The sequence below is a fragment of the Balaenoptera physalus genome, assembly GCF_965194825.1.
Source record: "Balaenoptera physalus genome assembly, chromosome: 4".
Lineage (NCBI taxonomy): Eukaryota > Metazoa > Chordata > Mammalia > Artiodactyla > Balaenopteridae > Balaenoptera > Balaenoptera physalus.
Window position 1 is genome coordinate 140,831,240 of NC_138891.1, and position 14,073 is coordinate 140,845,312.

A 14,073-nucleotide genomic window follows, 5' to 3' on the forward strand; every position below is an offset into this window, starting at 1 on the left:
AACCTCTCCATGGAAATAATTCCCTCTACCGCTATGGAATAGTTTCGCTTCACATGTTTTCTTTAATCAGAAATTTGTAGAACCACAGCTCCTCGATTCATTCTGATTGGGAGTTAGTTCTCAGACTCCAACCAGGGCAGAAGAGGCAGCTAATCATCTTTTGCTTTACCTGCTACACATAACTGTGCGTTGGGATTCTTCTGCTGTAAAACCTCATCTTCCCATAAATGTAGGCTACTTTATTTACAGGCTGAATGTAACCAGGACCTCAGGTATGCAGTTTTGTAAATTACTTACATTTATTACAATGTTTAGCTTTGAAATGTAAACACTACTTACTAAAAACTACTTACAAAACGTTTTTCTTTTTACGGTTACTTGCTGCTATCATTACCGTAGCTTTCTATTTACGGAAAGGTTTATTTAAAAATACATTTATTTAGGAATAAAGGTGAGTCAGTTTAAACAAAGTATTAATTACATAATCACACAAGTGGTTTGCAGATACAACAAAACCAGAGACACGGTGGAGGCCGAATTTGGAAAACAGGTTCCGCGGCGTGGTGGGGCGGGTGCGAGAACTCTATGGAAGCCGGGAAGGCCAAGGGCAAGGCTGGCGTGAACCAAAGCCCGGAGCAAAAGACGGCCCCGCCTCCCCGAGTGCGGCGCAGTGCGCAGGCGCGGCGGCGCGCCTCTGCGGCGCGCTGGGCTCACTGCGCACGCGCGGCCGTCGGATTGGTCCCAGGTGGAGCTGCTTTAGCTGAGCAGGCGCCGCCGTGAGCCTCCGAGATGAGCGCGGCCGAGGCCGACCGCTGGGCTTGGCTGCTGGTGCTCAGCTTCGTGTTTGGATGCAATGTACTCAGGATCCTCCTCCCGTCCTTCTCCTCCTTCGTAAGTGGCTATCTGGCCTTCCAGGGGCCGGTGGGGTCGCCGCCCCAGCGTGCCGTAGACACAGGGGTCTCAAACTGGCCGCCCGACGGCCGGATTCGGCCTGCAGAGGCGTCTTGGTTGGGCCGTTCTGTGTTTTAAGATGTTTTTGAGTGAGTTGCTAGCGTCAGGTCGCAACGCTTTACCCCCATATCCGGTTTTCTGGATTTTTGGGGAGAAAAAAAAAATGCCTGATAACGCTTGGCCACGTTTTCGCGTGGCAGCGGTCTGGAGTTCTCAGTGCCCTTCTGCCAGCCGCACTCATTTCCGTTATTCTCCGGTTCCTGGGGGCGTCGAGCAGCCTCAGGCTGCTGGGGTGGGGGCGTGGGGAGGGCCAGTGCCTGCAGCACGGCGTCCGGGGCTCTGAGAAGTCTCGCCTTCTCGCGTGCAGTGCAGCTGTGCAGGGTCCCTGGGTACGGGTCTCAGGATGCAGGGGCCACCATTCTTGGGGCGGGAGGGGTTGGAGACAGTGTAGACTTAGAATCCCAGTGCTCTGTGATGTTTCCTGTACCCAGAGGAGCGTCGGGCACTTGGGAGCACTCCCTGCGGGGCGTTGTGTCCATCGTGAGTAATTTCCTCGTGTCCAGTCGCCACGGCTGCTGTGACTGTCATGCCATCTTCCTGTACCTCCCAGAGGAGGTGTGTTTGATTCAGAGTCTAGTAGTTGTCCTAAGACATCCAGCTAGTGATTGCTGGGGTGGAGGTTTGATCCTTGGTTTGTGATTCTCCGAGGTCTGCCCCTCTGCCTGTTGGAGCCTGAATAGGGGGTTTGGTGGCATATTTGATGGGAGGTGCCTGTGGAGAAGGTGAGGAGCCGCGGAAGGGCGCCCTCTGTAGGCCGACAGTGGGAGTGAGGGGCTGTCTGACTTAGACCGAGACTCAAAGATGGGGTGCACACACTGGAGCAGTATCCTGGGAACTCAGTTCTGCTTTTCTCTCCTGGTATAAATTGGTGGTGGTGGTGGGGTATTTAAGACTAGACAGGGTTTCTACTTCTTTTTGTTCTACTCTACTGGTATCCGTTGGGTGCCTGTTTTGTGTAAAACTCTATTCTAGGACCTTATCACCCAAGTTGTCCTGAGGCAGTTCTCTCTTAATCCCATCCCCCGTTCAGAATCTTTCCTGATGCTTCCTTGTCTTTAAGATGGTGTCCGAAGTACTCAGCATTGCATAAAGGACCCTTGAAGAGTAGGCCCCAGCCCACTTTTCTTTTTTCTTATTTTTTAAAAATTGTGGTAAAATATACATAACATAAAATTTACCGTTTTAACCATTTTTAGGTATATAGTTCAGTGGCATTGAGTACATTCACATTGTTGTGCAGCTGTTCATCACCCTTCGTCTCCAGAACTGCAGCTTCCTAAACTGAGACTCTGTCCACAGTAAACATGGGGCGTTATCTGCATGCCCCTTCCCCAGTCCCTGGCAACCACCATTTTACTTTCCATCTCTATGAATCTGACTATTCTAGGCACCTCATATAAGTGAAATCATATAATATTTGTCCTTTTATGTCTGGCTTATTTCACTCAGCATAATGTCCTTAGGGTTCATCCCTGTTGTAGCCTGTGTTAGGATTTCTGTCCTTTTTAAGGCTGAATGATATTCCACTGTATGTATATACCACATTTTGTTTGTTCATTCATCTTTTGATGGACATTTGGATTGTTTCTGCCTTTTGACCATTGTGAATAATGCTGCTAGAACATTGGTGTACAAGTGTTTATTCAAATCTCTGCTTTCAGTTCTTTTGGGTAAATACCCAGAAGTGGAATTCCTGGATCATATGGTAATTATGTTTTTAATTTTTTTGAGAAAATGCTGCACTGTTTTCCACAGCGGCTGCATCATGTAAATTCTCACCAGCAATGCACAAGTGTTCCAGTTTCTCCACATTCTCCAACATTGGTATTTTTAGTTATTATTTTCCCTTTTTGGATAATAGCCATCCTAATGGATGCAAAGTGGCTTCTCTTTGTGGTTTTGATTTGCATTTTCCTAATGATTAGTGATGTTGAACATCATTTCATTTGCTTATTGGCCATCTGTATATCTTTGAAAAACGTCTATTCAGGTCTGTGGCCCCTTTTCTAATGGGGCTTCAGGAGCTGTCCCTAGGGGAAGGGTACTCTCTGGAAGCCCACATCGAGAGTGAGTGGCTGCGTTTTTGTGGTTAAGTTAGGAGTTCTTTATATAGTCTGGATATTAACTCCTTATCAGATATATGATTTGCAAACATCTTCTCCCATTCTGTGGGTTGCCTGCCCATCTTACTTGCAGTATCGCTTCGATTCTTCCTATGTACCCCATCTCATTTCACCTTATATTGGAACCACACACAAAACTAACCTCAGTTGCTGAAAGAGGCTGTGTTGGTTTTGTATTCCTCTGTGAATTGTTCCTAGTTTCTCATAAGCTGAGGGGGAAGGAGGAGAGAGTTTGGGATACGGCAGTGGCTGTAAATAAGAACTGTCATCGTCTCTGGCTCCTTCACCAAGCTTTCACCAAACCTGTGCCCTGCAGCTAGCACACTCTCATAAGAAGTTATTGCTGCAGGCTACACACGCACGACGTTTGTGCCTTATCAGGGTGGCTGTTTGTCGTTCAGGTGAGTGAGCACTGGGTTTGTCCTTGGACCTGTGTCCTACAGGCCGTGTAACCTCTCTAACCTCCAACCAGTTAGCCTTCTTAGACCCGTTTTCCCTTGGTTGTAACACTGTCAGAATTGTTAGCCAGGTTCAGAAGGATAACATTATCCTAGCAGAGTACAGTTGCTGGTGTTCAAAACAGGGAGAAGTAATAAAGAGATCTGGTTTGTGTTGAGGGTCAGTGAAGAGCTGTAAGGAACGCACTGGTCCTGTGTAGGGTAAAACGCTGCTCCGTCTCGACCATTAGAGGCCGCCCCATCGCAGGCACTGATGTGAGGATGCACGTGGGAAAGACTCCAGGGAGGATCAGTTTGGGGACGGGCCATGCCCCTGCACCTCAGACTGTAGCCTTCCTTCCAGAGTTTCCGAAGCTTCTTCCCTTCAGCCAGAGGAGGGAAGGGGCGCACCTTCCCATTAGTCAGGAGAGGCCCTTGAGGAAGTCTCTCAAGTGCAATAAGTCCTCTCCCAGCAGAGTGCTGCAAGGTCTTGGGATGGGACCTCAGCCAAATACTGGGGTGGGGGCTGGGGGCCTGGATAAGGACGCCCAATCCTTGGCGTTGACTTGGTTAGAATTTTCCTGCGAGTTCTTTCATGTTTCCTTTCTAGCTGGTCACAGGACGCATTTGCGATCCAACACAGCCAAAGGCGGAGGCAGAGGGAACAAAGACCACCCTGCGGAGCGCCCCCCTCCGTGCGGGCTGCGCGGAGGCGCGCTGTGCAGGCGCCGCGGGCCCCAGGACTGGCGTGGCCGAGGGCGGGAGGAGCTCCTAGTTAGCCACGTGCCCTGCGCAGGCGTGCCAGGGCCGATGCGCTGGAGGGCGGCCTGCGGGTCCCGGAGAGATGCGTGCACTGCGCAGGCGCCCTAGGACTGGCGTGGCGGAGGGAGTGGTGAGGGTCCGGGCGAGGCACGTGCCCTGCGCAGGCGCCCCAGGACCTACGCGCTGGAGGGCGGTCTGCGGGTCCCGGAGAGCCGCGTGCGGTGCTCAGGCTCCAGGGGCCCCGTCCTCACAGACCTCCTGCTTTGCAGACCTTGAGCAGGGGTGCAGCGCAGGCTGTCCTTTGGGATTTGGTGTGTGGGACTGACCGCCACTTTTGTGTTTGACAACTTCAAAATCACACTTAACTTTCTGCTCTAAAAAGTGGCCGCTTCCCTTTTCCCTCTAGGGGCCCGGGCCACTGAGGTGAGGGATGGACACTGCAGGGCCTGCCGCTGCGGGCCTTGCTGAGACCCTCCCCGTTTCCAGGGAGCACGGTCGCCTAGTGAGTTCTTGCTGTGGACCAGGCATGAGGATGGGCCCCAAGTGCTGGTTGAGGAGGGGACAGAGGCGGCGACGGGGGTTGAGTGCGCATGAGCAGGTGCGGCCTGGCGGATGCGGACTCCCACGTGCCGGAGACCAGGGCCCCGAGGAGTGGGCCCGACTTGGCCGGTCCTGGCTGAGGGGCATGTGGGGTTGTTCTGGGCCTTGGGCCCTTCGCGGGGTGAGGGGTCTCCCTGCGGTGTTAGGGACACGCCTGAGCCGCCATTCCGAGGGATGCCTGCTGTGTTCCGGGAGGCAGGAGCCTTTGAGCTGTAAATGTCGGGCACGATTTTCATTTGGGTCTGGTCCAGAGAGTTGCCAGCCAGTGAGCGGGGGAGTGAGGATTTGAACAACCCCATTGCCACCGCAAGTCCTGGCATTTTGTTGGCAGAGGGAGTGTCCAACTTGGACAGGATCAGAGGATGACTGAGGAGGACACTGGGATGTCACACAGGCAGAGGGCCAGCGTCTGGGGACAAGAGAAACGAAGGATTGGTTCTGCCCATGTTTGCTCTCCAGATTCTCCCACCGGATTTTTTTTCATGATAAGCAAATTTTGTTTGTTTGTTATTGATTGATGGCCTCCTCCCGCGGCTTGCGGGATCTCAGTTCCCTGACCACGATTTGATCCTGGGCAGCAGGCAGTGAAAGTGCCAAGCCCTAACCACTGGACCGCTGGGGAATTCCCTCACTGATCTTTAAAAACTTATTTTCTTTTCTGCTTTAGAATTATTTGTGGACCCATCTCCAGGTCTTTGAAAAACCGTACCCTACACAGCTTATCAGCTTCTGTCAAGTGGGAGATTTAATACGCCTGTGAGTACATAAAAACTTCAGGGGACTTCCCTGGTGGCACAGTGGTTAAGAGACTACTGAAGCCTGCGCGCCTAGAGCCCGTGCTCCGCAACAGGAGAAGCCACTGCAATGAGAAGCCCACGCACTGCAAGGAAGAGTAGCCCCCGCTCGCCGCAACTAGAGAAAGTGCGCATGCAGCAACAAAGACCCAATGCAGCCGAAAAAAACAAATTAAAAACCTGATAGAAATTAAAAAAAAAAAGACTTCAGATATATATTTTTTAAATTTATTTATTTTATTTATTTATTTTTGGCTGCTTTGGGTCTTCTTTGCTGTGCGCGGGCCTTCTTTAGTTACAGAGAGCAGGGTCTACTCTTTGTTGTGGTGCGTGGGCTTCTCATTGTGGTGGCTCCTCTTGTTGCAGAGCTCGGGCTCTAGGCGCGCGGGCTCAGTAGTTGTGGCTCACGGGCTCTAAAGCGCAGGCTCAGTAGCTGTGGCGCACGGGCTTAGTTGCTCTGTGGCATGTGGGATCTTCCAGGACCAAGGCTCAAACCCGTGTCCCCTGCATTGGCAGGCGGATTCTTAACCACTGCGCCACCAGGGAAGCCCCAGATGTTTATGTTTTAAAAATTAATATTGGGACTTCCCTGGTGGTCCAGTGGCTAGGGCTCCATGCCCCCAGTGTAGGGGGCCGAGGTTTGATCCCTGGTTGGGGAACTGGATCCCACATGCCGCAACTAAGACCTGGTGCAGCCAAATAAATAAATATGTAAAAAAATTAATACTAAGAACATTTAAAAAATTCAGATCTCCTTAAATCTTACATTTCAATTCATAATTCTAGTATATTTTAACAGTTATTTGTAAGGAGGTCTTGGATTAATGTTGGTACCCATTTGCAAACTTAAACACTTCCAAATTTTCTTTTTTTGTACTTGTAGATGTGATACATTCAGTTTTTCTTCAAGCACTGCATTTCCTAATTTTAACCACAAATCTCGTCAGTTCCGCTCAAGTTTATTCTCCTGCCCTCACTCACTTTCCACTCCCGAGTAACCATTTTTGGCCTTTGCAGTTTTTAATTGTTTTATGTACAGCGTACCTCGGAAATATCGCGGGTTTGGTTCCAGGCTACTGCAATAAAGTGAATATCGAAGTAAAGTGAGTCACATGCAATTTCTGGTTTCCCAGTGCATAAAAAAGTTATGTTTACACTAGAGTCTATTAAGTGTGCAATAGCATAGCATTGTGTAAAAAAAGTGTACATGCCTTAATTAAAAAATTGTTTATTGCTAAAAAATGCTAACCGTCATCAGAGCCTTTAGTGAGTTGTAGTAGTAACATCAAAGATCACTAATCAGGGGATTCCCTGCTGATCCAGTGGTTAGGACTCTGCCGTTTCACTGCTGAGGGCCGGGATTCGATCCCTGGTCCAGGAACTAATATCCCGCAAGCCGCGTGGTGTGGCCTAAAAAAAAAAAAAAATCACTAATCAAAGATCACCATAACAAATATAACAATAATAAAAAAGTTTGAAATATTATGAGAACTACCAGAATGTAACACAGAGACATGAAATGAGCAAATACTGTTGGAAAAATGGTGCCAATAAACTTGGTTGATGCAGGGTTGCTACAAGCCTTCGATTAAAAAAATCTGTGAAGCACAGCCTGTATTCTCTATAATGCTATGTACGTAATGTGTTTACCCCTCTATTTCTTTTTTTTTTTTTTTTAATTTATTTTTGTCTGTGTTGGGTCTTTGTTGCTGTGCGAGGGCTTCTCATTGCAGTGGCTTCTCTTTTTGTGGAGCACGGGCTCTAGGCGCGTGGGCTTCGGTAGTTGTGGTTCACGGGCTCAGTGGTTGTGGCTCGCGGGCTCTAGGGCATAGGTTCAGTAGTTGTGGTGCACGGGCTTAGTTGCTCCGTGGCATGTGGGATCTTCCTGGACCAGGGCTCGAACCTGTGTTGCCTGCATTGGCAGGCAGATTCTTAACCATTGCGCCACCAGGGAAGTCCCCCCTCTATTTCTTTTTAAATCCTACTTTTAAAAGTCAGGTTTATTGATGTGTAATTTGCATTCAGTGAAATTCACTTCTTGTACATGGGCAGTTTGATGAGTTCTGGCACACTTAATCAGGGTAACCACCGAAACAATCAAGGTAAAGAATATCTCCATCACCTCCGAAAGTCCTTTCCCCACCCTGCACCTGTTTTTTTTAAATCAAATTTTTAAAAAAATACACCTTTAATTGATTTTTTAGCTGTGCCGCACCGTTTCACATGGCATTCGGGAATCTTAGTTCCTGGACCAGGGATTGAACCCACGCCCCCTGCAATGGAAGCGTGGAGTCTTAACCACTGGATCGCCAGGGAAGTCCCTGCACCTGTTTCTTGATTTACAAAGTTTAAGCAGCATCTATGAACTCCTTGCTCTTTAAGATGATTCTGTGATTTTTAAAGATAATTTGGTGCATTCCTGTTTTCTGCTCTAGGGTGGATCTGGCTAGCGTGTATGTCCTTTAGTTAGAGTGTTGGGTAGTGGGGACAAGACAGTTGAGTTTGAAGACCCCCCCTACTCCTGGAGGCCGCGCAGTGGTAAGCACACTGTGCTGCTGCACAGGCGCCCTTTGGAGACCGAAGGGCCTCATTGCTCGGGCGCTGGAAAGGGGCCTCAGCTAGTGTCCCGTGAGGCTGTGCGGGCGTCCCTGGGAGACCCGGAAGAGGGGCGCGGCTGGCCAGCTCGAACTGAAGAGTCACCCTACTGTGCACCAGGCAGGGGGGGAACAGGGGGCTAGAGGAACAGACTGATATATTGTGTACCTGCTGTGTACCAGTACAGAGAAGTATATTAATATAGTTTATTAATGTATCTTTATTAATATATTTTTAAAAATGTGAAACAAACACAAACGTGCAGAAAAGTTATACATTCATTAGAAAGAACTGGTTTTGTTTCCTGAACCATTTGAAAGTAAGTTGTCAACCCGAGTGCCCTCTTTCCCCAGTACTTTAGTGTATAAACAGTGGCCTTGCCCGCAGTACAGCTGTCAGGTACAATCCTCCTGTCCCGTTCAGGGTTTCCTCGTCCCAGTGACGTCCTTTATAGCAGAAGGACCCCAGTCAGCACCATGCATAGCACATACTTGTCATGTCTCTTCAGTCTAGAAGGAGTCTTGGTCTTTCCTTGAATTGCGAGGATGACATTTCCAAATATCGCAGGGCAGTGATTTTGCACAATGGCCTTCTGTGGACATCCTTGTCCAGTGTTTGGCGAGGATGTCACATAAAGGATGCTGTGTTCTCTTTGCATCTCACCAGGTACCGTGGGCGTTGATTTGGGGAGGTACACTCATCACTTCGGGTCAGTCCCTGAGGAATTCTCAGTCCCCTACGAGGTCGCCCGTGGACCTTCCTGCTCTGGTGCGAGGGTGGTCCCCTTGCTCTCCCCTCGCTCTCCTGGGACCTTCACCTGTCCTGGGGGGTTGTTGGGCGCTACCTGGCAGCCACTGCATGTGTAGCCCGGGCCGCTGGCAGTGTCCTGGCCGGTGTGTGTGTCTGTGGGGGGCGTCTGGGGACGGCGCGGGCAGGTGCCCTCACACTTGGGTCCCCTCCACTATCCGGGCGGCCAGGAGATCCCTGGGGAGGGCGCCTGGGCCGGTCGTGTCCCATGTGGGCCCTGGCTGTCAGAGGCTGCTCTTCACAAACATTTACGTCTGTTATTTCATCTGTCTGTGTATCTATGGAAAACCACGAGTTCACACCTGCACCTCCAGTTCTCATCCAGTCCCATGGGATTCATTCTGGTTCTCTCCCGATGCATGTTTCTCACTCCCTTTTCTCACAGTGAGAAAACTGGATCACAGTATCCTTAGTAGGTCTCCATGACTTGCTCAATCCTTTGTAACTCACCCTCGGCCTCCACTACCACCTCCTCTTGTCACATGTGCCCCTCCTGCTGTGGAACCCCGACTCTCATGCCAGGCAGCCCCTCTGCGGGAATGCCCTCTTCACCCGCCACCGCTTCATCCCTGACCCCCGGCACCCCCCCTTGCTCTGCCCACCTAATTTAGCACAGAATTCTACAGGAATGAGGGGCGTGCACGGTCCTTGTCACCTGAATGAAGCTCTGGGGATGGAATCAGTTTTCACCCTGTAATCACAATTTTGCTGTAAAAGTGAAGGATACATACATTTGTGCTGTAGCAGTCCGTGGGCATATCTGCAGAAGGAAAAACGTAATTGAATAAAGACTCATGGCGGGGGGCTGAGTTTTCGTTTCTGTGGTCGGGGGCAGGCAGCAGGACGGGGACCGGGCAGCAGAGCCTGGCCATGGGGGTAAAGGGCAGCGTGCCCAGCTGCAGGAGGCAGCAAGCGGATGGGGGGCGAAGGCTGATCCCGGCTGTCACCTCCACCAGATGTCCAGGGTGCTGCAGAAGGACGTGGAGCAGGAGTCACAGATGCGAGCGGAGATCCAGGGTATGAAGCAGGAGCTCTCCACCGTCAACATGATGGACGAGTTTGCCAGATACGCCAGGCTGGAGAGAAAGATCAACAAGATGACTGATAAGCTCAAAACTCACGGTACTGTTCTCATTTGTAGCGTGGGAAGCTTCGTACGAGCTGATTAATAGAGAAATCTTTATAGAAAGAGGCACTGCATATGTACTTTGATCTTTGAGGTTCTGATGTTGACAGAGAGTTTTAAGTTGTCTAGAAGAGACCCAGTAATAATTGTTACTTCCTCCTTTTTTGCTGGTGAACCTTTGCTTTCTAAACACAGAAGCCTGGGGACTTCCCTTGCGGTTTAGTTGTTAGGACTTGGCACTTTCACTGCTGTGGGCCCAGGTTCGATCCCTGGTCCGGGAACTAAGATCCCACAAGCCGAGAGTCATGGCCAAAAAAAAAACAACAAAAAACAAAAAAACCCCACACAACCACACAGAAACCTCTAACATCTTTGATTTTCTTCATTCTCTGTAGGTTGACATTTTCAAATTCAACACTTTTCTGAGAGAAGCCTAGAAAAATCTCATGGTGGATTCCCAGGAGCTTTTGTGAATGCTCTAAAAAATGCCCAGCAGTGTCCTTATCCAAGTGTAGCCTTCAGGCTGGGGATCAGGTCTTACTCAGCTTTAGGTTTGCCACTGTTCCTAACAGTCTCCTTTGATGGATAGGAGGTCAGCTTGTGTGCTGAGAGAGTGTGTGGCTAGTGAAACCTGCAGAGGGGCCTGCCCAGGCCTGAGACAAACTAGACTCCCACTTACGGATTAGTGTGCTGTGTGGCCTGGGAAATCCAGGAAGAAAAAGGTAGTCCTGTTGGTAAGTGCCTCGTAAAAGAATCTCTGATTTAGATGAATAGCTTTAAGAGTTTTTAAAATGAAAGCTTCAAATCTCATAATCTGTGTGTGATTCTATTTTAAATAATGGCACAGTGGGTGACTTTTAAGAAATCCTATTTTATATTTTCTAAGTGTGTGTGTGTGTGTGTGTGTGTGTGTGTGTGTGTGTATGTATGTATGTGTATATTTTGTTTGTTTGCTTTTTGGTTGTGCTGTGCAGCTTGTGGGATCCTAGTTCCCCGACCAGGGATCAAACCCAGGTCCTCGGCAGTGAGAGCGCGGAGTCCCAAGCACTGGACCATCAGGGAACTCCCTTGTCTAAGTATATTGAGCAGATGTTACGTACATAGTTAGAAAATAGTTTATGAGGAGAAATAACATTTCTGTGTGCTTGAATATCTTCTTCATTTTTTTTAAGGACTGATACCATTTCATCCTGTTTTTCCTTTCAGTGAAAGCACGGACAGCTCAGTTGGCCAAGATAAAATGGGTTATAAGTGTTGCTTTCTACATACTGCAAGTAAGTGTCCTATTCTGTCACCTGGGGTCATTGAAGTTGGTAACGGACTGTCCTCCAGAACCATGTGGCCCAGAATCCGGGCCTGGGAATTCAGGCTTTTCCACTTTCAGCTGCTGTGCTGTGTGGTCCTGCTAGCATGTAACTCTGAACACTCTGTGAATTTCTAAGGTAGACTAAAATGAAGCCTTTGTTTCTCTTAGTCTCTTTTAGCCTTTGTCTTCTAGAGTTGTTAAATGTTGGGATTTTTTAGCAGACGCGCTTCTCTGGAGTTCTTTCATTTTGCCTTTGCTTCAGTGCAGCGTTGGGAGCCTGGGTGGGTATGGAGTGAGAGAGCTTATTTAGACATCGTATTTTCTAAGGCGGTCGGTGACTGTGGCCGTTGCTTGTCACCAGGTGTGCAGACGTGTAGGTGACGTGTAGATGTCTGCTCTCCAGGCGGGGAACACGTCATTCTCACCTCAGTCCAGGACCGTTGATTCCCAGCTTCCTTGCCTGGGGGATGTTTACTTGTTCCCTTTGCTGCGGAACAATCCCTGCTCCTGCTGCTGCTTCCTTCGCCCAAGGGTGTGGATGTGCCGCTCGCACACTTAGTGGCTGCTTTAAATGGTCTCCGAGTTTCAGTCCTACGTGTGATCTTTCCTGGGGGAAAAGATTTGCGCCCAGCCCCCCAAAGCCCAGGTGGTTTGGGTGTGTTTGAGGACGTTGATCCTGAGGCGTTGTCACTTTGGTACGAGCGAGGTCTCACGGGGAGAAGCCGCGCTCTCTGAGGTCCGCTCCCTCGAGTGGCACGTTCAAGGCCACGAAGGGGATGGAAGACAGCTGACCGAGCGCTGCTGGGAAAGGAGGAGAGGGCAGGCAGCGCGTCTCGTCCCGCCACTTAACCTCACAGAGGGCTCACCTCTGCACTTGGGTGTGCGGGTGGGAGCGGTAGCTGGTTTTGCAAGGACCTGAGAGGCGTGAGATCACTTTTGTCACTGATGAGGCGTAGTTAGCGTAAGCCGGCTGCTTAGAGGAGGTGCTCCATGAGGAAGCAGCACTCGCGCTGTGGGAGACCTTGGTCACTCTGTCAGCTAATTTGATGGTGTGCGTGTATCTGCTGGCTGTGAGGACTGGATGGGTAGGGTTGGACGTCACTGATGTGGAGAGTTTCCTTGGCTTGTTTCCGGGTTTCCTCATCTTCCGTGGTGATCGTTTGTGTGGCTGGCAGGCTGTCTCCACTCACCAGCCGTGTCTTTGCAGGCTGCCCTGATGGTCACGCTCATCTGGACGTACTACGCTGTCCCTGTGGCCGTGGTGCCGAGTAGGTGGATAACTCCACTCGACCGCCTGGTAGCGTTTCCCACCGGAGTAGCAGGTACGCGGGCGCTGGCAGACGCGGTGGAGGAGCGCGGCCAGGCCGACCTAGGGGCGTGTGGCGGGGAGTTCAGGCAGCTGAGCTCAGCCTGCCGCCCACAGTGAGCAGCTCCGTGTCTCCGCCACACACAGGGCTTGCAGCAAAGGAACTGACGTCTAGAGAACTGACGTGTCCAGTGTCACCGAAATGTGAAGTAGCAGGGCTACGGCTCAACCCAAGCCTGCCTCCGTAATCCAAGCCCAATACCTGGGGTCTGATACCCCGTTTATTGAAACACCACCTCTGGTTCCCAAATTCTGTGACTCCTTTTCAATTCACACTATGCTTAGCCCCTCTGCAGCATTTCCTGCTATCGGCCATTCTTTCACTTCTGAAAGAATTTCTTTTGGGTGTTAAAATTAGTACATGTCATCGTAGAATGATTAGAAATATAAGAAAAAACTTTTAAAAAGACGCAGTAGCTATGGATAACCCCTCTTAACATTGTGGTATATTTTTTCCAGTCTTTCTATTTATTTTTGTATGGTTAAGGTTTACCTGGCACATACCATTTTTCACCCCTCTTATCACGTAAGCCTTTTCCCACATCAATGCATTTCTTCAGGTTAGGAGACGGGCGTGCCGCTGGCTGTGCTGAGAGGGCAGCTTAAAAATTTCTTCATTAAGGAACTTTGAACAGCTGTTCTTCATTTGGATGTGTCATAATTTACTAGTTTCCCTGTTAAAGGGTATTTATTTAAGTCCCCAGTTTTTGCTGTAGAGATGATGCTGCAGTACACATCCTGGTCAGCCAGTCTTTGGTTGCGATTTGTGATCATGCTGGAGGTGAATTGCTAAGTCAAAGGGATGACCGTGTCAAAGATCTCCAATGTAGCCAGGCCCCTTCCTCCCCCTCCCCCTCCCTCTTCCCGGACCCGGCCAGCATTGTATGGCTGGTGGCTCTCAGCGTTGCTGAGCCGAGGAGCCAGAGGCCACTCTCTCTTCGTGTCTCTCAGCATCAGTGGGGCAAGAAAGGTGTGGGTAAACATTCCTCCGTGCTTATAATGCTTTGGTGGGAAGGGAAAAACAGATCATCTGACAGGGTGGTCTTACAGTCTATTAATATCATAAATAATGATGCACATGTCTCTGGCAGGAAAGACAAATTCAAATCGTTGTTTGTTGTTTTAAATAATTCCTCCTTAGTAAAG

The 14,073-nt window shown here is 49.7% G+C and overlaps 1 protein-coding gene across 3 annotated transcripts in view; it reads left to right on the plus strand.

The window, feature by feature from the left end:
• The first annotated feature begins 689 nt into the window (after positions 1-689).
• Positions 690-14,073, plus strand: part of GET1 (guided entry of tail-anchored proteins factor 1) — a 46,499-nt gene continuing 33,115 nt past the window's right edge. Inside the window, exons 1-4 of one of the 3 annotated variants that reach the window (XM_082458908.1) lie at positions 690-891; positions 10,086-10,251; positions 11,462-11,529; positions 12,769-12,883. In XM_082458908.1, the coding sequence (XP_082315034.1) occupies positions 790-891; positions 10,086-10,251; positions 11,462-11,529; positions 12,769-12,883 (451 nt within the window). In that variant the 5' untranslated portion in view covers positions 690-789. The remainder of the gene's footprint in view (positions 892-10,085; positions 10,252-11,461; positions 11,530-12,768; positions 12,884-14,073) is intronic. The other 2 variants (XM_082458909.1, XM_082458907.1) reach the window with 2 other exon arrangements.